We start from the raw sequence: 25891 nt of genomic DNA, 5'->3' as shown, positions 1-25891 counted from the left end.
TATTGTTTTGTTTTGTTTTGTTTTTACCAATTATGTGCATCATCTTATTTTGTCCTCAAATCAGCCCTGAAAGAAGACCATTGTTCCCATTTATTCAGATGGAGACATTGCGTCTTCTCAGGGTTAGGTCAGTGGACAAGTGTCACATGAGATTTTGTGGTGAGGCAGGATTTAAACAAAGGCATACCTGTCTCCAAAGGCCATGCTCCTTCAGCAACTACATGATGCCATCCTGGGACACTTATTCTGTGGTGAAGTGGGAGGTAGTATGATATGGGGGAGAGGATGGAAAGAACTGGTTCTAATCCTGACTCTGCTACCTATGGATTAAGTGACCTTAGAAAAGTCGTTTTATCGCTCAGCCCGTCTGTTGCTGTGCAAAACAGAGATAGTAGGAACAATTTGCTGTAAGAATTAAATGAGATAATTTCCCTCCACTAAAATGTAAGCTTCAAGGACTTTGGCTGTTTTGTTAACTGTCCTTTCCCCTGTGCCTAGAACAGTGTGAGGGAAAGGTTGATGTTCAATAAAAATTTGTTGGACTGATGGCAGGAGGGATGGTTGGATATAAGTGTTAGGCATAGTTCCTGGATCGTAGTAAGCACACAACGAATGGAGGTTCTCTTCCCCGTCTTTGCTTACTGTGATGCAGTGCAGAGCCTGGGTGAGGAGGGGTTGGGTATTATGGGATAGATAGTTTCTACCTTGCCGCTGTCTCCAGCCCCTCCTCAGAGCTAACTGCTGATGATCAGTTCCCTAGGCCAGGAACTCTTAAAAAGTCACCTCTGTTTGAGTCCCACTGTGAAGTTTCTGCCAGGCCTAGTTGCCATGGAAACCCCCAAGCCCTAGTGGCTGCTCCACGGGCATCTGGCCTGAGTGCAGACTTGACCTGCGTGCTTTCTTCTCCCTGGACTTCAGAGACAGCTGTGGTGTTTCAGGCATTCTCTGAGTAAATGGCTACCTCAGGGTGCTATTAATTTGCATTCTCTCTTCCATTCCCTTTGCTTCTTAAAACTCTCCCTGCACTCTCCACTCTGTGTGTCTTTAGCTTCTGTAAAGAATAATTCAGTCCCTAGTATGTTCTGATAATGGGTTGGACAAAGAGATAAATAAGTCCTGGTTTCTGCCATCAGCTAGGAGATTAATACCAACGTCTGGCTTGGAAAGATCATTTACCAAGGGCCTATCTATGTGCCAGAAACTGTGCTGGTCATTTGACATTTTCTGTCTCATTTAGGTCTTACAACACTCTTGAAGGAAATGTCATTTTATTCCTATTCTCCAGATAAGAAAACAAAGGGCCAACAAGCTAATGTGACTTTACTCCCCACCGTATTGACTCTTAAAGACCTTGGATTACCGTGAAGATTTAAATATAGGGGATGCAATTAGCCCAGCATGAGCCCAGGGAGCTAGTACAAGCAATCCTACTCCTACCCGTCAACCCTCTTCCCCCAACTAGAAATCAGCCTCATGGAGCCTGGGTGGTACGTCTGGTAGTTGTTTAATTAGTGAAAGGAATGCCTTGGTCACATCTGTTTCTGCTGCTGCATGGGCCAGTCTGAGAGATGCCTTCTTGGACACTCACAGGGCACTACTGTCCTTCCAGGGAGTCCACTCCCCAATGCCAGGCGCCTCTAACCACCTTTCACATCTCACGCTCTGGACCTGGCTCACCTTCCCAAGAGTTTGTTCCTGCTGGACTCACGTTTACATGTTCTTTCTCTTGAAATCAGCCTCCTTAGAGTCCAGACTGGAAACTCAGTGCTGCTGCTGTTAGCTGGGAACGGGGGTCGGGGGGTGGGGTGGGATGTTAAATATCTAGATATCTAGGCTAGGAGTCATATGTTGACTTCTTTTCTTTTTTTCTTTTTTTTTTTTTTTTTTTTTTTTGCGGTACGCGGGCCTCTCACTGTTGTGATCTCTCCCGTTGCGGAGCACAGGCTCAGCGGCCATGGCTCACGGGCCCAGCCGCTCCGCGGCATGTGGGATCTTCCCGGACCAGGGCACAAACCCGTGTCCCCTGCATCGGCAGGAGGACTCTCAACCACTGCGCCACCAGGGAAGCCCCATATGTTGACTTCTTAAAGAAAGACCTATGCGAGGCAACAACGCTTAGTCCATACCCTTTCTGGTAGAAAACATCGACGTTACCTTGATTCTGCTGTTCAGTTATGAAACTGTTGATATTATCAGAGTTTGAAACAGCTTCTTGTGGCTCCCAGATGAGAGAGAAAATGTGTTCCTTTTTTTATGTGGTCCTTTTAAGTTAAGAGATTTTCTGTCCCCTGATACCACAACCATCTTTTTATCTTAACTGCTCTTCTAGTTAACTAATATTTACCAACTATAGCAACCACAAGTATATGAATCGTCCCTACCATAGGCTATGCCTTATTCTAAGACTGGCAATAAAGACAAAGCCCCTATTCTTTTATTTAGTTATGTATGTATGTATTTATTTATTTAACATCTTTTTGGGTGTTTTTACATCTTTATGTAAAAAGATGTATACGCCCATGCCACTCTCTCACTTCGTCCCAGCTTACCCTTGCCCCTTCCCATGACCTCAAGTCCATTCTCTATGTCTGCATCTTTATCCCTGTCGTGCCCCTAGGTTCTTCAGAACCTTTTGTTTTTCTCTGTTTTTAGATTCCATATATATGTGTTGGCATATGGTATTTGTTTTTCTCTTACGTCACTCTGTATGGCAGTCTCTAGGTCCATCCACCTCACTACAAAAAACTCAGTATCGTTTCTTTTTATGGCTGAGTAATATTCCATTGTATATATGTGCCACATCTTCTTTATCCATTCCTCCGATGATGGATGCTTAGGTTGCTTCCATGTCCTGGCTATTGTAAATAGACCTGCAATGAACACTGTGGTACATGACTCTTTCGGAATTATGGTTTTCTCAGGGTATATGCCCAGTAGTGGGATTGCTGGGTCGTATGGTAGTTCTATTTTTAGTTTTTTAAGGAACCTCCATACTGTTCTCCATAGGGGCTGTATCAATTTACATTCTCACCAACAGTGCAAGAGGGTTCCCTTTTCTCCACACCCTGTCCAGTATTTATTGTTTGTAGATTTTTGATGACGGCCAATCTGACCGGTGTGAGGTGATACCTCACTGTAGTTTTGATTTGCATTTCTCTAGTGATTAGTGATGTTGAGCATTCTTTCATGTGTTTGTTGGCAATCTGTGTATCTTCTTTGGAGAAATATCTGTTTAGGTCTCCTGCCCATTTTTGGATTAGGTTGTTTGCTTTTTTCATATTGAGCTGCATGAACTGCTTGTAAATTTTGGAGATTAATCCTTTGTCAGTTGCTTCATTTGCAAATATTTTCTCCCATTCTGGAGGTTGTCTTTTCATCTTGTTTATGTTTTCCTTTGCTGTGCAAAAGCTTTTAAGTTTCATTAGGTCCCATTTGTTTATTTTTGTTTTTATTTCCATTTCTCAGAAAGGATCTTGCTGTGATTTATGTCCTAGAGTGTTCTGCCTATGTTTTCCTCTAAGAGTTTTATAATGTCTGGCCTTACATTTAGGTCTTTAATTCATTTTGAGTTTATTTTTGTGTATGGTGTGATGGAGTGTTCTAATCTCATTCTTTTACATGTAGCTGTCCAGTTTTCCAAGCACCACTTATTGAAGAGGCTGTCTTTTCTCCACTGTATATTCTTGCCTCCTTTGTCAAAGATAAGGTAACCATATATGCGTGGGTTAATCTCTGGGCTTTCTATCCTGTTCCGTTGATCTATATTGCTGTTTTTGTGCCAGTACCATACTGTCTTGATTGCTGTAGCTTTCTAATATAGTCTGAAGTCAGGGAGCCTGATTCTTCCAGCTCCGTTTTTCTTTCTCAAGATTGCTTTGGCTATTCGGGGTCTTTTGTGTTTCCATACGAATTGTGAGATTTTTGTTCTACTTCCGTGAAAAATGCCATTGGTAGTTTGATAGAGATTGCACTGAATCTGTAGATTGCTTTGGATAGTATAGTCCTTTCACAATGTTGATTCTGCCAATCCAAGAACATGGTATATCTCTCCATCTGTTTGTGTCATCTTTAATTTCTTTCATCAATGTCTTATAATTTTTTGCATACAGGTCTTGTGTCTCCATAGGTAGATTTATTCCTAGGTATTTTATTCTTTTTGTTGCAGTGGTAAATGGAATTGTTTCCTAAATTTCTCTTTCAGATTTTTCATCATTAGTGTATAGGAATGCCAGAGATTTCTGTGCATTAATTTTGTATCCTGCTACTTTACCAAATTCATTGATTATCTCTAGTAGTTTTCTGGTAGCATCTTTAGGATTCTCTATGTATAGTATCATGTCATCTGCAAACAGTGACAGCTTTATTTCTTCTTTTCCGACTTGGATTCCTTTTATTTCTTTTTCTTCTCTGACTGCTATGGCTAAAACGTCCAAAACTATGTAGAATAATAGTGGTGAGAGTGGGCAACCTTCTCTTGTTACTGATCGTAGTGGAAATGGTTTCAGTTTTTCACCATTGAGAACGATGTTGGCTGTTGGTTTGTCATATATGGCCTTTATTATGTTGAGGTAGTTTCTCTCTCCACCTATTTTGTAGAGGGTTTTTATCATAAATGGGTGTTGAATTTTGTCAAAAGCTTTTTCTGCACCTACTGATATTATCATAGGGTTTTTATCCTTCAGTTTGTTAATATGGTGTATCACATTGATTGCTTTGCCTATATTGAAGAATCCTTGCATTCCTGGGATAAACCCTACTTGATCATGGTGTATGATCCTTTTCATGTGCTGTTGGATTCTGTTTGCTAGTATTTTGTTGAGGATTTTTGCATCTATGTTTATCAGTGATACTAGCCTGTAGTTTTCTTTTTTTGTGACATCTTTGTCTGGTTTTGGTATCAGGGTGATGGTGGCCTCGTAGAATGAGTTTGGGAGTGTTCCTCCCTCTGTTATATTTGGAGGAGTTTCAGAAGGATAGGTGTTAGCTCTTCTCTTAATGTTTGATTGGATTTACCTGTGAAGCCGTCTGGTCCTGGGCTTTTGTGTGTTGGAAGATTTTTAATCACAGTTTTAATTTCATTTCTTGTGATTGGTCTGTTTATATTTTCTATTTCTTCCTGGTTCAGTCTTAGAAGGTTATGCTTGTCTAAGAATGTGTCCATTTCTTCCAGGTTGTCCATTTTATTGGCATATAGTTGCTTGTAGTAATGTCTCATGATCCTTTGTATTTCTGCAGTGTCAGTTGTTACTTCTCCATTTTCATTTCTAATTCTATTGAATTGACTCTTCTCCCTTTTTTTCTTGATGATTCTGGCTAATGGTTTATCAATTTTGTTTATCTTCTCAAAGAACCAGCTTTTAGTTTTATTGATCTTTCCTATAGTTTCCTTCATTTCTTTTTCATTTATTTCTGATCTGATCTTTAGGATTTCTTTCCTTCTGCGAAGTTTGGGGTTCTTTTGTTCTTCTTTCTCTAATTGCTTTAGGTGTAATGTTAGGTTGTTTATTTGAGATGTTTCTTGTTTCTTGAGGTAGAATTGTATTGCTATAAACTTCCCTCTTAGAACTGCTTTTGCTGCATCCCATAGGTTTTGGGTTTTGGTGTTTTCATTGTCATTTGTCTCTAGGTATTTTTTGATTTCCTCTTTGATTTCTTCAGTGATCTCTTGGTTATTTAGTAGTGTATTGTTTAGCCTCTGTGTGTTTGTAATTTTTACAGATTTTTTCCTGTAATTGATACCTAGTCTCATACCGTTGTGGTCAGAAAGCATACTTGATACAATTTCAACTTTCTTAAATTTACGAAGGCTTGATTTGTGACCCAAGATATGATCTATCCTGGAGAATGTTCCTTGAGCACTTGAGAAAAATGTGTATTCTGTTTTTTTTGGTTGGAATGTCCTATATGTATCAATTAAATCCATCTTGTTTAATGTATCATTTAAAGTGTGTGTTTACTGTTTATTTTCGTTTTGGATGATCTGTCCATTGGTGAAAGTGGGGTGTTAAAGTCCCCTACTGTTATTGTGTACTGCCGATTTCCCCTTGTATGGCTGTTAGCATTTGCCTTATGTATTGAGGTGCTCCTATGTTGGGTGCATAAATATTTACAGTTGTTATATCTTCTTCTTGGATTGATCCCTTCATCATTATGTAGTGTCCTCCTTGTCTCTTGTAACACTGTCTCTTGTATTTTAAAGTCTATTTTGTCTGATATGAGTATTGCTACTCCAGCTTTCTTTTGATTTCCATTTGCATGGAATTTCTTTTTCCATCCCCTCACTTTCAGTCTGTATGTGTCCCTAGGTCTGAAGTGGGTCTCTTGTAGACAGCATATATATGCGTCTTGTTTTTGTATCCATTCAGCAAGCCTGTGTCTTTTGGTTGGAGCATTTAATCCATTCACGTTTAAGGTAATTATTTATATGTATGTTCCTATGACCATTTTCTTAATCGTTTTGGGTTTGTTTTTATAGGTCCTTTTCTTCTCTTGTGTTTCCCACTTAGAGAAATTCCTTTAGCATTTGTTGTAGAGCTGGTTTGGTGGTGCTGAATTCTCTTAGCTTTTGATTGTCTGTAAAGGTTTTAATTTCTCCGTCAAATCTGAATGAGATCCTTGTTGGATAGAGTGATCTTGGTTGTAGGTTCTTCCCTTTCATCACTTTATGTATATCATGCCACTCCCTTCTGGCTTGTAGAGTTTCTGCTGAGAAATCAGCTGTTAACCTTATGGGAGTTCCCTTGTATGTTATTTGTCGTTTTTCTGTTGCTGCTTTCAATAATTTTTCTTTGTCTTTCATTTTTGCCAGTTTGATTACTATGTGTCTTGGCGTGTTTCTCCTTGAGTTTATCCTGTATGGGACTCTCTGTGCTTCCTGGACTTGGGTGGCTATTCCCTTTCCCATGTTAAGGAAGTTTTCACCGATAATAACTTCAAATATTTTCTCTGGTCCTTTCTCTCTCTCTTCTCCTTCTGGGACACCTATAATGTGAATGTTGTTGCATTTAATGTTGTCCCAGAGGTCTCTTAGGCTGTCTTCATTTCTTTTCATTCTTTTTTGTTTATTCTCTTGTGCAGCAGTGAATTCCACCCTTCTGTCTTCCAGGTCACTTATTCGTTCTTCTGCCTCCGTTATTCTGTTGTTGATTCCTACCAGAGAACTTTTAATTTCATTTATTGTCTTGTTTATCATTGTTTGTTTGCTCTTTAGTTCTTCTAGGTCCTTGTTAAACATTTCTTGTAGTTTCTCCATTCTAGTTCCAAGATTTTGTATCATCCTTGCTATCATTACTCTGAATTCTTTTTCAGGTAGACTGCCTATTTCCTCTTCATGTGTTAGATCTGGTAGGTTTTTATCTTGCTCCTTCATCTGCTTGTGTTTTTCTGTTTTCTCATTTTTCTTAACTTCTGTGCCTGGGGTCTCCTTTTTGAAACCTGCAGGTTCGTAGTTCCTGTTGTTTTTGGTTTCTGCCCCCAGTGGCTAAGGTTGGTTCAGTGGGTTGTGTAGGCTTCCTGGTGGAGGGGAGTAATGCCTGTGTTCTGGTGGATGAGGCTGGATCTTGTCTTTCTGGTGGGCAGGTCCACGTCTGGTGGTGTATTTTGGGGTGTCTGTGGCCTTATTATGATTTTAGGCAGCCTCTCTGCTAATGGGTGGGGTTGTGTTCTTGTCTTGCTAGTTGTTTGGCATAGGGTGTCCAGCACTGGAGCTTGCTGGTCGTTGAGTGGAGCTGGGTCTTAGCGTTGAGATGGAGATCTCTGGGAAAACTTTCGCCGTTTGATGTTACGTGGGGCTGGGAGGTCTCTGGTTGACCAGTGTCCTCAATTCGGCTCTCCCACCTCAGAAACTCAGGCCTGACACCCGGCTGGAGCACCAAGACCGTGTCAGCCACACGGCCAGACAAAGTTCAACCAAAGTTGTGATGCTTATTTCCCTTGTAGGAGTCCACATGATATTAAGAGGCACCGTGGGGGGAGTATATTAATAGCTACCATGTCTTGGGTCTTACGATTACCCTTCTTCCCTTAACAACATCACCTCCTGGCAGGTCCTGAGGAGACCAGGCTCCTGTGAGAGAGAACTGGACCCCACAGTTCCCCAAAGCTGAAGCCCCAGTGGGTCCTGAGGAGACCCAACTTCTGTTAGTGTGGACTCGACCCCCGGTTGTCCTGAAGCCCGGGCCGTCAGCATGGACTCAGCCCTGCGTGTTCCAGTAGCCAAAGACCCAGCAGGTCCTGAGGAGACGGGCCTCCTGGCAGCTGTCCACAAAGCCCCTATTCTTAAATTAAGCAATTTAAGGTTCTGAGCAATGAACCTGGCAGGAGAGACATAAAGATGGTAAAGGTGGGATCCCTTCCCTCAAGCAGCTCACTGATTATTAAGAAAAGTAGGTATCCATACAAAAATCTGAAAGTGGGCTGTCAGGGGCTCCTGTTCCTTCAGGGTCCATTTATCTGGGAGTGTTGGCTTTCTATGGTTGGCATGATTTTTGACAGTTGCGTGCCTGTGTCTGGTTGCTAATGTACTTATTATCACTGCTGGAAGATATGATGCATTTACTGAGATGCTACCACATTGCAGACACTGTGGTAGGCATTGCGATACAGTGGTGAGCCGAAGACGCAGTGCCTGCCCTGAAGGAATTTACCATCAAGTTACTAGATTCTAGTGTTTGAATAAGATATTTTAGGAAGCATAACAAATGTAGGCAGTCTTTCTCCCTAGAGGGAGAGGGATTTACACTTATGATTAATCTCAGTGAGTGACGGGAAACAAGGAAACAAGTGGATTTCTATGCAAAAGAAATAGCTCCTATGCTAATATTAACATGATGAAGAGCGCTCACTTTGGCATCACTGCAGTGATGCAGCCCTGCCAGCTCGTGGGCTGGGTAGGAGAGAGCAGCAAGGAGGTATGAATGTAGGGACGCACTGTGAAGGCCTCAGATGCCAGGCTAATCAGTGTGGACCACATCCTGTGGCCAGTTGCTCTATAACAGCTCAGGGGGTTCCACCATGGAGTTAGATAGGAAGATGTGCCTAACCTCCCTCATCTCACAAGCAAACAGACAATAGAAGAGATCAGGGGTAAGAGGTGAAAATGCTAAGGACATAGAGTACACAGGACTGCATGCTGTTTAGTTGCTATAAAGGAGGAAGACAGAAGACTGAAAGTTGACATCTAGGTTTCTGGCCAGTTTAAATGGCAGTGCTTTCAATACTTAGGGGAGCCCAGGAGAAGGAGGAAGAAGAGGCTTTAAGGAGATGGTAATGCCTCCAGTTTTGAACATGTTAGTTTGTCATACTCATGGGATATTCAGAGAGAGATGTCCGGGAGGTTTGGGCATAAAGGTTTGCTCCAAATAAGAGCAGAGTGGATAATAGAAATTTGGGAAGCATTGTTCTAGACATGTTAATCAAAGCCTTGACATTAGATGTGAATAGTAAAGCCAAATAGTGAGACTCGTTGGGGGCTCAGGATATAGTCCTTAGAATTTCTTTGCTGGCCCAGCACTCTCCTTGCCAGGCAGATCCAATCTACTCATTGTACTGTGACCGTGAAATTGTCTTTAATTTTCCCAGGCAAAACTCCCCTTCTCATCTTGTGCCCTCTCTACTAGCTCTTAGCACAACTTGCCTTGCATTCTAATTAGCTGTGGATAAGTCCGCCTTTGCCCCCTAGCCTGTAAGCTCCTGCAGAGCAAGAACTATTCTTATTCTGCTCTATGTGTGTCTCACCTAGGAGGTCATCAGTAGATGCTTGGGAAATTAACTTGAACTGATCGGCCTCAAAGTCCGTGAAACCCTTCTAGATGGCAGACATTGTATATACACTATGCCACACACATGATCATCACAACCACCTGTGAGCTGTCTGTTATTATCCTCATCGTGCACATAAGAAAACCGAGGTTCAGAAATTGAAACAGGTCACACAGCCAATGAGGGCTGAAGGCCAAATTTGAACCCAGATGGTCAAACTCCAAAGCCCATGCTCCTTTGCCTAGGCCCTATGAATTCAACAACACAGTATCTTCTCGGTTGCTTCTAGCGTGGGTAGAAAGTTTAGTATCATCTAAATATTATCGAACATGACCAACCTAATTGAGAGGGGAAGAGTAAGAATTGCCACAATTTTGAGGAAGTTTTTTTCTTTTCGTCTATACCAAAAGGGGTAAATAAGCCCATTTTGCAGAGAGTTAAACAAAGACCCAACAGGGGACCACTGAGCTGTCGCTACAAGCACAGAGGTTGGAAAATGTGGTTTCTTTTTCCAGCTTCTCATTTGGAAAACAACAGAATTCCCAAATTCCATGCTATTCCTGTTTCCTCACCTCATGGACTTATGTATCTTTGTGTGTGTTTATGTTACTAGGTTTGCTGAAAAGCCCAGTGAACAAGACGGCCCTGATGTTGATCGCTGTGAGCTCCTGCATCCTGGCCATGGTGTGTGGCAGTCAGATGTCCTGTCCACTCACTGTGAAGGTGACTCTGCATGTGCCCGAGCACTTCATTGCAGACGGTAAGAGCTGAGCGTCGGAGATGCCCCACATCTCCTCGGCACCTTGCACCCCTGTGTGCTCCAATGTTCCCCATGCGTGGCCCAACCTCAGAATTATATTACTAAAAAAGAGAGAGAGCATCCAAAGACCTTAAGAGGTCCTTATCTCTGAAAATCCTGGATTATTTGAATGGAACTAAAGACTGCTTTTATTCCATGGGCAAGGGTAAGGTTTGTTAATAAAGAAAGAATTCCAATGTGCGTGCAGAAAGATTGAGCTACTTCAGAGAACCTACTGTTTTCTTATCATGCGTGTACATCCTATGCCTAACTAAAAATACCTCCCCGCCCCCCAAAATAGTCTTTCCTATTTAAAAAATACGGCAAAGAAGACTGTATGAGCTTTGTTGGAACTTCCTAAGTGTCCTGGATTGTACTCATATCTCATTCGCTGTAAATGTCCTTTACAAGCATGTTATATCCTACCATTTACTCCTCACCCAATTAGTTTGAATTAATGAGACACTGTAGTTGCTATACTCATTCACAAAGCATGGTCCAAGAAGCTGATTAAGGTGCTTGATATCTGTTGCTAAAGTGCCCTCCAGAAAATTGTTCCAGTTTATATACTCCAGCAGAATGTGATGTGTTTCCCCAAATGCTTGGCATTATTATTTATTTATTTATTTTTACAATTTACATATATTATAACTTTTCCTTTACATACATTACAAATGACAGAAATGTATCCATTTTGGGGAAGAATTTTTTTTTTATTATTGACGTGTAGTTGATTTACAATGTTGTGTTAATTTCTGCTGTGCAGCAAAGTGATTTGGTTATACATATATATACATTTTTGTATTCTTTTCCATTACGGTTTATCTTAGGATATTGAATATAGTTTCCTGTGATATACGGTAGGACCTGGTTGTTTATCCATTCTATGTATAACAGCTTACAACTGCTAACCCCAACCTCCCATTCCATCCCTCCCCTCCTCCCCCCTCCCCCTTGGCAACCACCGGTCTGTTCTCTATGTCCATGAGTCTGTTTATGTTTTGTAGATAGGTTCATTTGTGCCATATTTCAGATTCCACGTATAAGTGATAACATATGATGTTTGTCTTTCTCTTTCTGACTTCATTTAGTGTGATCATCTCTAGTTTCATCCATGTTGCTTTAAATGGCATTATTTCCTTCTTTTTTATGGCTGGGTAGTATTCCATTGTATATATGTACCACATCTTCTTTTTTATTATTAGTTTTTATTGGAGTACAGTTGATTTACAAAGCTGTGTTAGTTTCAGGTGTACAACAAAGTGAATACATATATACATTATATATATATACGCACATGCTCATTCTTTTTTCAGATTCTTTTCACATATAGGTTATTACAGAATATTGAGTAGAATTCCCTGTGTTATACAGTAAGTCCTTATTAGTATTATTAAATGTATTGAAAGTTATCATAAATATAATAAAGAAGAAATATTAAGTATGCAGCTTAATGAATTTTTACATGAGTTCACCCAGATCAAACATAAAACATTTCCAATACCTTCAGCTTCCTTACGCCCCCTCCCAGTGAATCCCATCCCAGGGATAACCACCCTTCTAGCACCATATTAGTACCATTATTATTTTTTAAAATCTTTTTCCCATTGGATATGTATCAGGTGTTTTTGAGATCCTTTATATATGTCAGCCATATTTTAATGCAACTTGATTTTATCTCTAATTTTTTAAGTTACAGTGTTCACAACTTAGCACCAATCCCTTCAGTATGTTCTGTGCAGAGTGGAACTTTCACCTTTCTCTCCTAGACTTATACTAAAGCATCCTGTGTTTACTCCTACTTCACCATAGTGAACTAGCCCCTACTTTAATTTTTTTTTCAATTATATTTTTATTGAGGTATAGTTGATGTGCCATATTATATAAGTTTCAGGTATACAACATATTTTGCACAATTTTTAAAGACTATATTCCATTTATAGTTATTGTAAAATACTGGCTATATTTCCTGTGTCATACTATATATCCTTGTAGCGTATTTATTTTATATGTAGTAGTTTGTACCTCTTAATCCCCTACCCCAGTCTTGCCCCTCCCACCTTCCCTTTGCCCTCTGGTAAGCACAAGTTTGTTCTCTATATCTGTGAGTCTATTTCTCTTCTGTTATAATCACTAGCTAACTTTATATTTTAATTTTTATTTCCATTTTTCAATTGAACTGCAAGTAAGTTTAGTATTTCTCATCTTATATGCACTCAGTTGATTTTTTGACCAAAGCAGAAGACTTTTGGTTCATCCCTATCAAATCGTATGTGCACATAAGACAGGAAAATATGGGAATATGAAATGGCAGAAGCATAGCAGAAGTAGAAGGGACAAAATTTACTGCAGCAGCTAGGCACGTAGGCTCATGGAGCTTGGGACTGGAAAAATCGCCAGAACCTGGGTGTGGCTGGAACATGGGATGGGAGAGTAAGAGTGAAGAAAACCAATAGGGCAAAGTTTGACCATTTTTGGAGGCATGTGCACTTACTTTTTATCACCACCAGTCACTATTCATTAATTGTAGAATGTTAGGTCTTAGAGACATCCACATTTTGAACATTTATTTTCACGCATGTAGAAATGGAGCTCCTAAGAGGCTAAGTAACTTGGTCAAGGTCATGATTAATGGCTGAGATCAGAGACTATAGAACAATACAAACAAAATTCAAATACTTGCCCTATTACCTGCCACTTCTGTAGCCAAGTGAATTATTTACCTCTCTGAGTCTCAATCTCGGCATCTATAAAATGGGGATGATAATAATACCTATCTCATAGGATTATTGTGAAGCCTACAATTCCGTGTTTATCAGATTTTTAGATAGCAAGTAGGTGGGAAATAGGATTACCCAAGAAAACTGTAAAACTACTGTGGTGGCTTCAAAGGATAGACAAAAATGTGGTAAATTAAAAGGTGCCCTTTCCCGGTAATTCGTATTCTGATCTCTGTCATAAACTTAAAGCTTTATAGCTACATGTAGACTTGTCTGCTTCTGCCTCTAGACTGGAATGTCTGTGAGGCAAGAATATCCCTGGTGACAAACACACCGCATGGCCTGTGATGGATGCTCAATAAGTATGTGTTGAATGAATGAACAGGGCCTAAATTAAAGCAGAATTACGAAAAGTTCTGTGGGATTCTTCTACCAGATGTCTAAGCAGAAAGGGGAGACCGAGTGAAGGAAAACTAAGGCAGAGGATGCACAGAAGTCAAAAAACTTGGAAATAACCATGGAATATACAAGATTAGAGACACAATTTAGGGGGATCTTCAGGAATCCAGAAAGCAACCAACACCTGAAGTCAGGTGGACAGCTGTCTAATAGTTCTAGGCAAGCAGACCTTCCACAGCACAATCCCAGTGCCTCTTGTGGGTGGATAATCTCTGTGCATTGCTCATTCCATTCTCCCAACAGAAAATGGAGACCCACTTTCTAGGAGTAGAGCCCAAGTATTAATATTCTCAATAAGAACTTGAGGTGATCCCTTAACAGAAGTTTGAGAGCTGCATCAGTATCTCTTTACGTGTTACTTTCCTTTCATCTAACAGATTAACAACTCCTTGCGATCTCTTGGAGCCCTGATAGGGGCTTTGGTTTCTTCCATCTTACACTTGATCAATGCTGTATTAATGGAGCTGCCTTATGGCAATTCCAGTGATTGCCTATAGCACTGAATACCATGTGAATGGTCCAATATGAGTTTTATAACAAGGCAGCTCTCATCACATGGATTTGGGCTTCACCCAAATTGCCCTACAGGTAGCATTATTGATGAATGGTTATTGGTTAACATTAAAAGCTCATATGAGTGGAGATGTTAGTTTGTTCATCCCTCGAGGCTCCCATTGTATAATATGTCAGGACATATTCACCAAATATCCTGGCCCTATAGTAAGCCAGTAGAAGAGACAACATTTAAAGGAATAAGCTGTCTAGATGAAATGGTTCCACTCCAGTGTAGATAGATAACACTATACCTAGAGTTCTCTGTTCCATTTTGTTCTGGTAGTTGTGCTTTAAGAAGCACAGAAGGTCAGTGATATATTGGAAGGCATCCAAAATAAAGGAACTGCAGCCAAGGGATTGGAAAAACATTGTCAATACCTAAAAACCCCATAAGGAAAGGGTGGAGGAAGATCATTCTATAAGAAGAGTTGAAGGAACTAGACAAAAAGGGAGCTTAGAATTATTGAGCATATCAGTTATGAATATGGCAGTGTTCAAAACACTTTACATGGAGTTACTAATATAATGCTCATATCAGAACTCTGAGGCAGGATTTAGCATCCTCTTTTTGCATAAATGGAAGGTAGTTTTTGGAGATGTTAAGTGATTTGGCCAGATTAACACACAGAAGTGAAGCAAGGTATGAAAACCCAAGACTACCTGAACCTCTCATCCAAGTTTTTTCCATGTCCCATGCTTCCACAAAATTGACGATGATAATTATCATTTGTCTTGAAAAGGGAGCAGGCTTGTTCTGGAAGTCCCCAGGAAGCAAAATTAGAGCCATATGGGTGAGGAGGGTGGCCAGAGATGGGAGAAGATTGAGTCTTAATCTGAAAATGTCTTCCCTTTCTAAGCTTTAGTCTCATGTATAAAGTGGGGGGGTTATAGCAGTACGTATCTCCTAGAGCTGTTGTGAAGAATAAATGAAATAATGCTCATAAGGCTTTCAGCTCAGTACCTGAGACCTAGTAATGGCTCAATAAATCATATACATGTTAGTAGTTGTGATAATACTTTTTCAATATTGGAAGGGAGTCCTTGCAAGGTAATGAGTTCCCCATCATAGGGAATTTCCTGAAAATAGATGACCACATTTATTTCTATGAAGACATAGAAGAAAAGTGAAGGAATGTGTTTGGCTAGGGTACAAAATATTTTGCATCAGAGCCATTTTATCAGACTATACATTTTTAAAACACTTAAATTTTTAGGACCTTTAGAGTATGTTTGTTTATTCTTTACTTCCTCATCCGTGAGTATCACCCTTTCTTTGCCTAGGCTCAGAAATGGAGTGAGACCCAGGAATGGGTTATGGCCAGTGATGTCTCTTGACTAAATACACCCTGCTACCCAAGCACAGACGGTGTTCTTTATGTTGATATGCTCATTGCATAAACATCTATGCCAAAATATCTGTTTGTTAAGGTCAAGTTAATGTGTTAGCCTTGACTTTTGGGTTGGACTAAGGTGTATTCAAGTCTTCTCTATTCCCTAGGACTGAGGAATTGGGGATTATGGATTCCTTACCAGCCTATGAAATCCTCAAGTGGAAATGTTCATCATTAGGATGGCCTGGTTCATTAATATGCCACGTGTGTAGCTGCTTTTGAACACAAAATGATATACGATGAATCTTGTTCTACATTTATTTGCTTGCACCCCTACTTTATGCCTTTCAACCCAAGAGAGTGAGCCAGTGTGTGGCTGTGCTGTTAATAAGGAATGAGGTTCATAAGTGACTTCAGAGCAAGTTTGCAGTGATTTGAATACACGGGAGGAGTATTTTCAATTCTTAGAAGTGGAAGTGACACCACACTGAAGGTGACTGCTTAGTCACAAATCACCAGGCTACTTGCCTAAAAAGAGTAGTTCCTTGGATATCTTGCTCTCTGGAATCATCCGGAGCTTTGTTTTAAAATGTTCAGTTTTTATTTCAGACTTCTGAGCACCATGGAACCTGTTCGGGTATAGAAGTGCTCTACAGTATGACCTCTCCCTTTTCCATTCTTAACTCCTTTGCACGCACTTAATACTATTTAGACAGATAGACTGCCTGGCTTTGTATTACCTCATTTCTATGTATCGCAATCCTACCCATGTCTAAGACCTAACTTAATTTTCTCCTTTCTCCAGAAAACCTTCTTCAACAAAACCCCCAGAACTTCTTCAAAGGAAACGCCCATCAGAAATAATCTCTCCTTCCTTGAAAATTATGTAGAATTGTATTTGTATCTTTCTAATAACCCCACAATCTAATTTCCATCACTGTTATTGTTAGGTATGTGTCACTGGAACAACTGACATAGTCCGAAGAACTGGCCTCCTGCATTAAATCAAGCGCCTCTCCAGTCTTTTCTTGACATTGCAAACAGAACAATCTTTTAAAATGAAAAATCTCAACATGTTGCATCCTCCCATAAATCTGTTCAAATACTTCTTTTTTTTTTTTTTGGGTACGCGGGCCTCTCACTGTTGTGGCCTCTCCCGTTGCGGAGCACAGGCTCCGGACGCGCAGGCTCAGCGGCCATGGCTCACAGGCCCAGCTGCTCCGCAGCATGTGGGATCTTCCCGGACCAGGGCACGAACCCATATCCCCTGCCTCGGCAGGCGGACTCTCAACCACTGCGCCACCAGGGAAGCCCTCAAATACTTATTGTACTTGTTATAAAGATTGAACTCTTTAACATGGCCTTTAAGTCCCAGCAAGATCAGGCCCCTGCCTGCCTCTCTAACCTCACCTTATGCCAGTTTCTCTACATTGTTTTCTTAAATATCCTTGGCTGTCTCCTGCCTCAGGGCCTCTGCACATGTCCTTCTTACTCTCGGAAAATTTCTCCCCACTTCCTCAGTTTCTTCGGTACAAATTCCATTCACCGTACAGTGGTTGACCTCCCCTTTCATTTCCCAGTCTCTGTTGGGCCCATAACTATTCTTTCTCCTTGAGCCCTGCTCTATTCCTTGATCGCACTCATTTCTATTTGTAATTATAGTCTTATCTAGTTAATGTTGAGCTCTCCCACTAGGTTGCGAGCTCCTTAAGGATAGACATAATATTTGTTTGTTTTGAACATTATATTCAGCACTTGGGACAGCACCTAAAACAGAGTGCCCCCAAAGCTTTGGTTGAATGAAAATAAATAAATAAATAAAATGATTTTAATAGCTAGTCTGTAATTTCCTCAAGAGCAAAGCCACAGTTTATTCATGCCCTGAACTACTGTGAAGCCTAACGAAGGTTCTGACTCAGTAGACATATAATAAATTATGACTGTGAAATGAGTGAAGGGACAAAGGGCAGGCAGGTGGATGCAGATGCCCTAAGAAGATACATTCTGGGGAATGACGGTGCAAGAAATCTGAGGCTGCCTCCTCTTCTTATGACTGACTTCACTTCCCAAGGTTTTTGTTCCCATCCCCAAAGATAAGAAACTCCAATCAAACTCACATCTCTCCACCTCCAACACCAAAATGAAACAAGCCTTATCACAGAGCCCAGGAAGAGGGGAAAATATAAATTGAGCTGAGATTCAGTACACCCAGGGGGGAGTGGCAGTGAAATACCAATAAACCATATTAATATGCTGAAATCAGGAAGAATAGGTTGAACTCCAACCCAGATGTAATAACTATACGTGAGAGAGTGCAGGAGAAGGCAAGCCTAGGTTTCAGTCAGAATTAAAATGAGATCTGTAATGAAACTGGTAATATAATTATAAACTGTGAAAACATGTTCCCTTCTCCCTCTTCTTGTACTTAATGGACAGCTTGCTAAGCAATGGCCTGGAGCTGGTGCTGGGAGCTGTGGAGAGCCCCTAGAGTGGATTCTGTTGGGTTTTTTTCCCCCTCAAATCTCTTCATTAGAAAAGTCTAAGTCCAGAAAACCATGGAAGGAAAAAATGCTTCAAGCTTCCTTAAAGAGTAACTGATCCCCAGGTTAAAAGTGACAGGGGGCTTGAGGGGAGAACAAACCCCGGAAAACCATTCTAAGCAGCTGAACACGTTCAGGCTTTTCAGGATGTCACAGCAGCCATTTCAGTTGCGATGTTTAACGGCACTTTGTGCTATGGTGTTCACCTGGCTTCCTACCAGGTTGCATTGTTACTAATTTCCCTTCTTAACAAAAGGTATAACTGAGTTTGACATCCAAATTTGGAGACTAATTTCTGTGTTTTGATAGCAGATCAAGTCCAAAAATATATTAGTAGGAACTAGAGGCAGAGGATGGCTGCAGGGGGGTAGGGGAATTTCATTTATTCTCGTTAATAATTCTGCTGTTGTGAGTAGAAGCCCACTTTGACTTTTTGACTAGGAGGAGAGAATGGCAGGTGGGAGCTTGGATGGGATGGAGCTCAGGACTATGGAGTTAGATATGCCATCATGGTTGGCTTGGTGTTTGCAGAGTGGTGTGGGGTTGAGGCAGTGGTGCAGGGCTGGGATAGAGAAGGGCACGTGGTACAGAGGTCAGGCGCACTGATCTGTGACGCAGCGGGTGTGAGTTCTACTCCCGCTTCTTCTGATTTCTAGTTTTCTGACCTTGGCAATATTAATTCACCCCCCGCTTCTCACTTTTCTTTCCAAAAGCAGTGTTGATACTCCTTGCCTCAGCTGAGTGTGAGTGGGGCTGATGAGTGTGCATGCACTTGGCCAGCTGTGAGAATAGCTCTGATGATGAGAACGTTGTGCTTTTCCCTTTCTGTTTGTTCAGTGTTTTATTATTTTTGAAGACAAAGACGTTGAGAAGAGGTCTTATCGGGTATGGCCAGGTAAGAAGAAGGTACAATTTTAGAGAGGCTTAGCTTGGCCCCAAGGAAGAAATTAAATAGTTAAAAATTCATGAATAATATCACCACTTCTTGATTCATATCTAGTGCCTGTTACTTCCCTTCCTTCCTCCCTCCTTCCTATGGTCAGCAAATATAGCACATCGCCTTCTCTGTGGCATGCTTTGATGCTCAGGGATGCAGATATGGAAGAAACAGTATCTCTGGCCTCCCCCAGTTTGGTGGTAGTAAGACACTACCAAGCAGATGAAATAGGAAACACGTGTGGTAAGAGTCTTAACGGGCTGTGCAGTGTGTGCTATGGGAAAATAGGGGAGGAACAGCCAAGTACCCCAAGCTGGAGATGGTTTGTGGTGCTAAGGAGAGGATGTCTTCAGGAGGTGCTACCTGAGTTGGGTCTTAGAGCCACCGGTGCTTCCCTGGAGGTGGGTGAGGATGACACAGGCTTTCCAGAGCGATCATGGACACTTTTCACTGCATCCCTATAGACCCTGCTGCTCAAGCCTCCTGGTAACTGTGATAATAACAACACTGTGAATTGGTAACATTTACAGAATATTGCTACGTGCCAGGCCCCGTGCTGAGTGCTTTGCAAAGCATTGCCTCATTTAATTCTATTACCACATGTGGTAGATCCAGGCATTTTCCCCATTTTAAATTTAAGGGAAACTAAAGCTGAGGGAGTTTATTGGACCACCTCAATGTCACACAGGCAGGAACAGGTTGAGCAGAATCATTTCAAATTAGTGGCCACAGGATGTAGTAGACAGAGAATTATTCAATGACAAGATCAGGTTCTACCTCTGCCACAAATTCACCTTGACTTTGGGCAAATCTCTATTTCTCCAGGCTTTTTCCAGATTTTTTCATTGGAAAATGTGGGAAAGGGAACAAGATGGTCTTAAAATTCCTCCCTGGCCTAACATTCTAACAGTAGAATGAGAAATACTGGGGCTCAGAGTCCCTCTTTACTCATCCCATTAGGTATGTGACCTCCAGAGTATTTATGCAGTCATTCCATTAGCATCCTCAGTCCTCTGCTTTCTGACTCTTGTCTGGGACAGTCTGTGGCTAGGCAGCCCCTGAGCGAGGATCTTGGGAGCAGAGGCAGCTGAGCAAACCTTTCACAGCCCACAAGTTGCCATTTGAAGAATGCTTAGAAGGATCACAGCCAAGCTTGTGCAGGGACCGCAGGCTCCCAGGGCTGCTGGGATGAAACAGAAAGTGGTGGGGAGCTGGGCCGTGGTGGGAAAGATGCCTGTCAGTCTTTAACTGCAGCAGCTTCAGCTGCTGAGGGACCTTGAACATCTCGGATGCCAGCAAGAGCACGGGAGGGGGAGGATGCATCATATTCAGAAGGAAGTGATGAGATGGGAGGAATAATTAAAACCTGTGTATCCCTCCTGCTTCTCTACCTCCCCCTGCTCATTCCTCCCCCCTTCCCCCTCCCCACTCCCGGCCTGTGGTGCCCAGCGGAGCCTTGCTGTTTGGCTTTCCTCCCTAGCCACGCCTCCGAGTTATCCAACCCAAATATATCTGCAGCTGCACATCCTTGTTTTTTTGTTTTGTTTTGTTTTGTTTTTTTGTTTTTTTTGGCTGCTGTTGGCAACTTCCTGGAGCTCTGCTAAAGTCCCTGGGCATCTCACCCTTACTTGGAATTATTCCCAGAGCCCGGACCACCCCTGAACTTTCCATGTCTTCCCTCCGCTGCTTTCACCCTGATTCTCATTTGGACTTTATCAATGAATCCATCCATCAAGACCGTCAGCTGACACTGCTGAGTGTCTGCTCAGTGCCAGGACTCATACTCTAGAACTCACTCAGATACTTATCTGCACTAAGGGAGTGTGAGGTAGGGGAAAGAACAGGAGATTTAGGAGCAGAAAACCTCCAGTACGAATCTGCACTCCTCCACTTACTAACTATGGATCTTGGATGAGTCACCTCACTTCTCTGAACCATCAATTTCACCATCTATAAAAGTACAGCTCTTCGCCTCTACTTCACAGGGCGTTGATGAGGTTGAAATAGAAAGCAGTATGAAAATAGCCTGTAACAGGTGCTCAGTAAATGCTAAGCATGCCCTCAAAGGGATTGCACTTGTTATTTAAAGTGATTGGATACCTATAAAGCAAAAGACAACACTAGAAGGCAGATCATAATCTGGACCAGGAGGGGCATATAGTTAAGAGTCAGCAAAGGCAGAAATAGAGACACAGTTGTAGAGAACAAACGTATGGACACCAAGGGGGGAAAGCCGCGGGGGCTGGGTGGTGGCGGTGGGATGAATTGGGCGATTGGGATTGACATGTATACACTGATGTGTATAAAATGGATGACTAATAAGAACCCGCTGTATAAAAAAATAAATAAAATTAAAAAACAAAAAAAGAGTCAGCAAGATCGCCAGGGAAGCCTGGTATTTTCCACTGGCCAGATCTGGGTAAAGCTTCAAGGAGCTAGAGGCTTTAATTTGCCTTGGATTTGTCCCATCGGAGGAAGCTGGATGGACAGGGATTGGAAGTGAGACTCTCTGCTTTGTTGGAGATGATGAGAGAGGGTGAAGACAAGAAGGATGACCTTCCAGGCAGAAGGGACAGTAAGAGCAAAGGTGCGGCAGGAGCAGACAGCATCCAGAGCATCTGCGGCTCTGTGGGGCTTGAACGGGACTAAAAGGAGGCGCAGATGAGAAGAGCAAGGGTCTCTGTGCTGGGCTTTTACCGTGGAGGTGGTCGGGGGTCACAAAGCCGCTAAAGGGTTGTTGTTTTTTTTAAAGAAGATGTTGGGGGTAGGAGTTTATTAATTAATTAATTTATTTTTGCTGTGTTGTGTCTTCGTTTCTGTGCGAGGGCTTTCGCTAGTTGTGGCGAGCGGGGACCACTTTTCATCGCGGTGCATGGGCCTCTCACTATCGCGGCCTCTCTTGTTGCGGAGCATAGGCTCCAGACACGCAGGCTCAATAGTTGTGGCTCATGGGCCCAGTTGCTCCGCAGCATGTGGGATCCTCCCAGACCAGGGCTCGAACCCGTGTCCCCTGCATTAACAGGCAGACTCTCAACCACTGCGCCACCAGGGAAGCCCCCGCGAAAGGGTGTTAAGCAAGGGAGTATAAGTAAGGTAGTTGCTTAAAAGACAATGCAGTATGGCAGTTCAGAGTTCGGGCTGTAGAGTCCGATGTATCTGGGCTCAACTGCTGGTTCCATGACTTACTAATAGTTATTTGATATTACAAATGTTACTTAACCCTCCGGTGTGTTTCTTAATCTGTGGAGTGGACATAATAATAATAGCTCCCTCTTAGGAAATTTAAATGAGATAATATCTCTCTAGTATTTAGTAGAATGTGTGGCAAGCACTAAACACTGGGTAACACTTGTTTTTATTGACATTATCATCTTCATCACTCTCTCCTAGTCTAAGTTAGTCTCCCTCGTAAATGATCCTGAACTTTTCTTTTTTGCACTCAGCACATTCACACTTGCTTATTTGATGTCTAATTTGGTTAAGAGTCTGAGCTGTAGATGCACACTCCCTGAGTTCAGTACCTGGCTCTGATATTTCCTAGTCATGAAGCATTGAGCTAGTTATTTAATTTCTAAGCCCTTGTTTACTCATCTTTGAAAGGGGGATGATGACAGTAAACCACCTCAAAGGGCAATCAAATGATTGTACATGAAGCACTTGACAAGGACTCGGCACATCGTTGAGACCTGGGAAACAATACCCCTGATAATGCTGCTTTAAACCCCTAAGAGCTAAGACTGTAGCTGCCTTGTTCTTGTGGAGTCTCCAGTACACAGTCAGGGTTCAATACAGATCTGTGGACAGACTGACCACAGGGTAGAAGGTGAGTCTGAGGGCCCAAGACAGAAGGCAAGCAATTTATTAGGGGGCTGTTACATTTAGTCTATATGGTAATGCCTGAACAAGGGCATTAGAAGTGAGAGTGAAGATAAGGGAGTCCTATGGAACGAGAGTGAGGAAACTTAGCAGCTCATTGCAAGGAGAAGCCAAAGAGGGAAAGGAGTCAAAGACTACTTGACATCTGCCACCTGGGATCCCTTAGAGGCGGGTGACCGCAGACATCAAAATAGAAGTATGTGCCAAGCTGTGAAGTGCATGAACACCAACGGCAGAGTGCATGGGTTCAAGTCCTAACTCCACCTTCCCTATGATGCTACTTCGTCTTCGGAAAAACAGGGATGCTAATGCACCGGGAATCAGACCGGGACCCTGGGGATTAAGTGGTTGTTAAATGCAAGAGCCTGGCCGTGGTAAATACACCCAAAAGCTAGCTATTATTACTATTCTGCTCACGCACCAACTTTCCTATGTGAGATCAAGAATCAGGTGCGCACCTCTTGGTTATGTTTGTAGAAAAGAAGGAAAGAAAAATACAAGGAACTTTGAAGAACACACGGTCTTAGGACCTTTACAAATCCTACCTGGTTGGAAATTATTAGTAAGAGATGTCACTGTGCTCTGTGAGCAAAATTAATTTGCCAGATCTCTTAAGGCTGCGCTCTTGAAGGTTTGAATCATTTGAGTAATATTTCAGGTGAAGTCTCACCACAGTCTTCGGGCCAGGATGGAGAATGGAGAGAGTGATCAGTCCTGGCCCTCACACAGGTGCTGACGTGACCGGAGAGTGTGAAGGCTCCGGGGGTGGCCATTTCCTGAAGAGACTCCAATGCAGCATTAACGTGCTGGCCATGCAGGCTGCCATGGAAGCAGAGGCTGGAAGGGAGGCCCAGGGGCCCAGTGATTGGAGCTGGTGTCACATTTGAAATATGGAAACAATTAACAATGGCAGCTTCTGCCTCAAGAGAGAACGTAGGTGCAGGGGTGAGGGCACACAGTGGCCATGTGGCACATGGCAAAGCAGCCAGCTTGGCAATTTTCTAAATTGTAGAATGTGAGAGCCAAAAAATACTTTCAGCCTCATCTTTGCTCGTTTCCTGTCTCGTTAGCACTCCAGCCAAATGAAATGGCTGTTTCCTGAAGGCCCAGGTTCTCTTTTTTTCCCTCTACAGCCATTCCTTTCCTGTCATCTAAATCCTCTTTTCCCTTCACTCCACCTAGCTGCTGCTTCCTAGTGCTTAAATGTTCAGCTAAGATGTGACCACCTTGACTTTGCAGGGGAGACAAGGGCCCCAGCTCTGTGCCTCCAAAGCTCCCTGTTTCATCTTCACCACAACCTTGATGATGGTCTGTAGTAACTGTCTAGTTATCCTGCAACACTACTTTCAGGCAGGGTCTCTCTCCTCCACCTTGATAGCCTCCAAATTTTGTCACAGTATCCAACAAGGAGTGGGACCTCTGTATTTTTATTTTTTTTCTTTATTTCTCTGTTTTTAAAAAATTTATTGGAGTATACTTGCATTACAATGTCATGTTAGTTTCTGCTGTAGAACAAAGTGAATCAACTATATGTATATATACCCTCCGTCTTGAGCCTCCCTCCCAACCCACCCCCATCCCACCTCTCTAGATCATCACAGAGCACCGAGGTGAGCTCCCTGTGCTATACAGCAGCTTCTCACTAGCTGTCTATTTTACACGTGGCAGTGTATATATGTCAGTGCTACTCTCTCAATACATCCCAACCTCCCCTTCCCTCCCTGTGTCCACAAGTCCATTCTCTACATCTGCGTCTCTTTTCCTGCCCTGCAAGTAGGTTCATCAGTACAATTTTTCTAGATTCCATATATATGCATTAATATACAATATTTCTTTTTCTCTTCCTCATTTACTTCACTCTGTATGACAGACTCTAGGTTCATCCATATCACTACAAATGACCCAATTTCATTCCTTTTTATGGCTGAGTAATATTCCATTATATATGTATATATGTCACATCTTCTTTATCCATTCATCTGTCGATGGACATTTAGGTTGCTTCTATGCCCTGGCTATTGTTATAGAGCTGCAATGAACATTGGAGTACATGAATCTTTTTGAATTATGTTTTTCTCAGGGTATATGCCCAATAGTGGGATTGCTGGGTCATATGGTAGTTTTGTTTTTAGTTTTTTAAGGAACCTCCATACTGTTCTCCATAGTGGCTGTATCAATTTACATTCCCACCCACAGTGCAAGAGGATTCCCTTTTATCCACACCCTCCCTGGCATTTATTGTTTGTAGATTTTTTGATGGTGGCCATTCTGTCTGGTGTGAGGTGATACCTCATTGTGGTTTTCATTTGCATTTCTCTAATAATTAGTGACGTTGAGCATCTTTTTATGTGTTTCTTGGCCATCTGTATGTCTTCTTTGGAGAAATGTCTATATAGTTCTGCCCATTTTTTGATTGGGTTGTATTTTTTTTTTTTTGATATTGAGTTGCATGAGCTGCTTGTATATTTTGGAGATTAATATATATGACAAACCCACAGCAAACATTATTCTCAGTGGTGAAAAACTGAAAGCATTTCCTCTTGATCAGGAACAAGACAAGGGTGCCCACTCTCACCACTATTATTCAACATAGTTTTAGAAGTCCTAGTCATGGCACTCAGAGAAGAAAAAGAAATAAAAGGAATCCAAACTGGAAAAGAAGAAGTAAAACTGTCGCTGTTTGCAGATGACATGATACTATGCATAGAAAATCCCAAAGATGCCACCAGAAAACTACTAGAGCTAATCAATGAATTTAGTAAAGTTGCAGGATACAAAATTAATACACAGAAATCTCTTGCATTCCTATACACTAACAACAAAAAATCAGAAAGAGAAATTAAGGGAACAATCCCATTTACCATTGCAACAAAAAGAGTAAAATACCTAGGAATAAAACTACCTAAGGATGCAAT

At 41.9% G+C, this 25891-nt stretch overlaps 1 protein-coding gene across 19 annotated transcripts in view; it reads left to right on the top strand.

Moving 5' to 3' along the window:
* Window positions 1–25891, top strand: part of ASTN2 (astrotactin 2) — a 1502867-nt gene that overhangs the window by 960596 nt on the left and 516380 nt on the right. For all 19 annotated transcript variants that reach the window (XM_079927232.1, XM_079927229.1, XM_079927230.1 and 16 more), the window contains one exon: window positions 10373–10519. In XM_079927232.1, the coding sequence (XP_079783358.1) occupies window positions 10373–10519 (147 nt within the window). The remainder of the gene's footprint in view (window positions 1–10372; window positions 10520–25891) is intronic.

The sequence above is a fragment of the Stenella coeruleoalba genome, assembly GCF_951394435.1.
Source record: "Stenella coeruleoalba genome assembly, chromosome: 7".
NCBI classification, from domain to species: Eukaryota; Metazoa; Chordata; class Mammalia; order Artiodactyla; family Delphinidae; genus Stenella; species Stenella coeruleoalba.
This window is presented reverse-complemented; position numbering and strand designations above follow the sequence as displayed.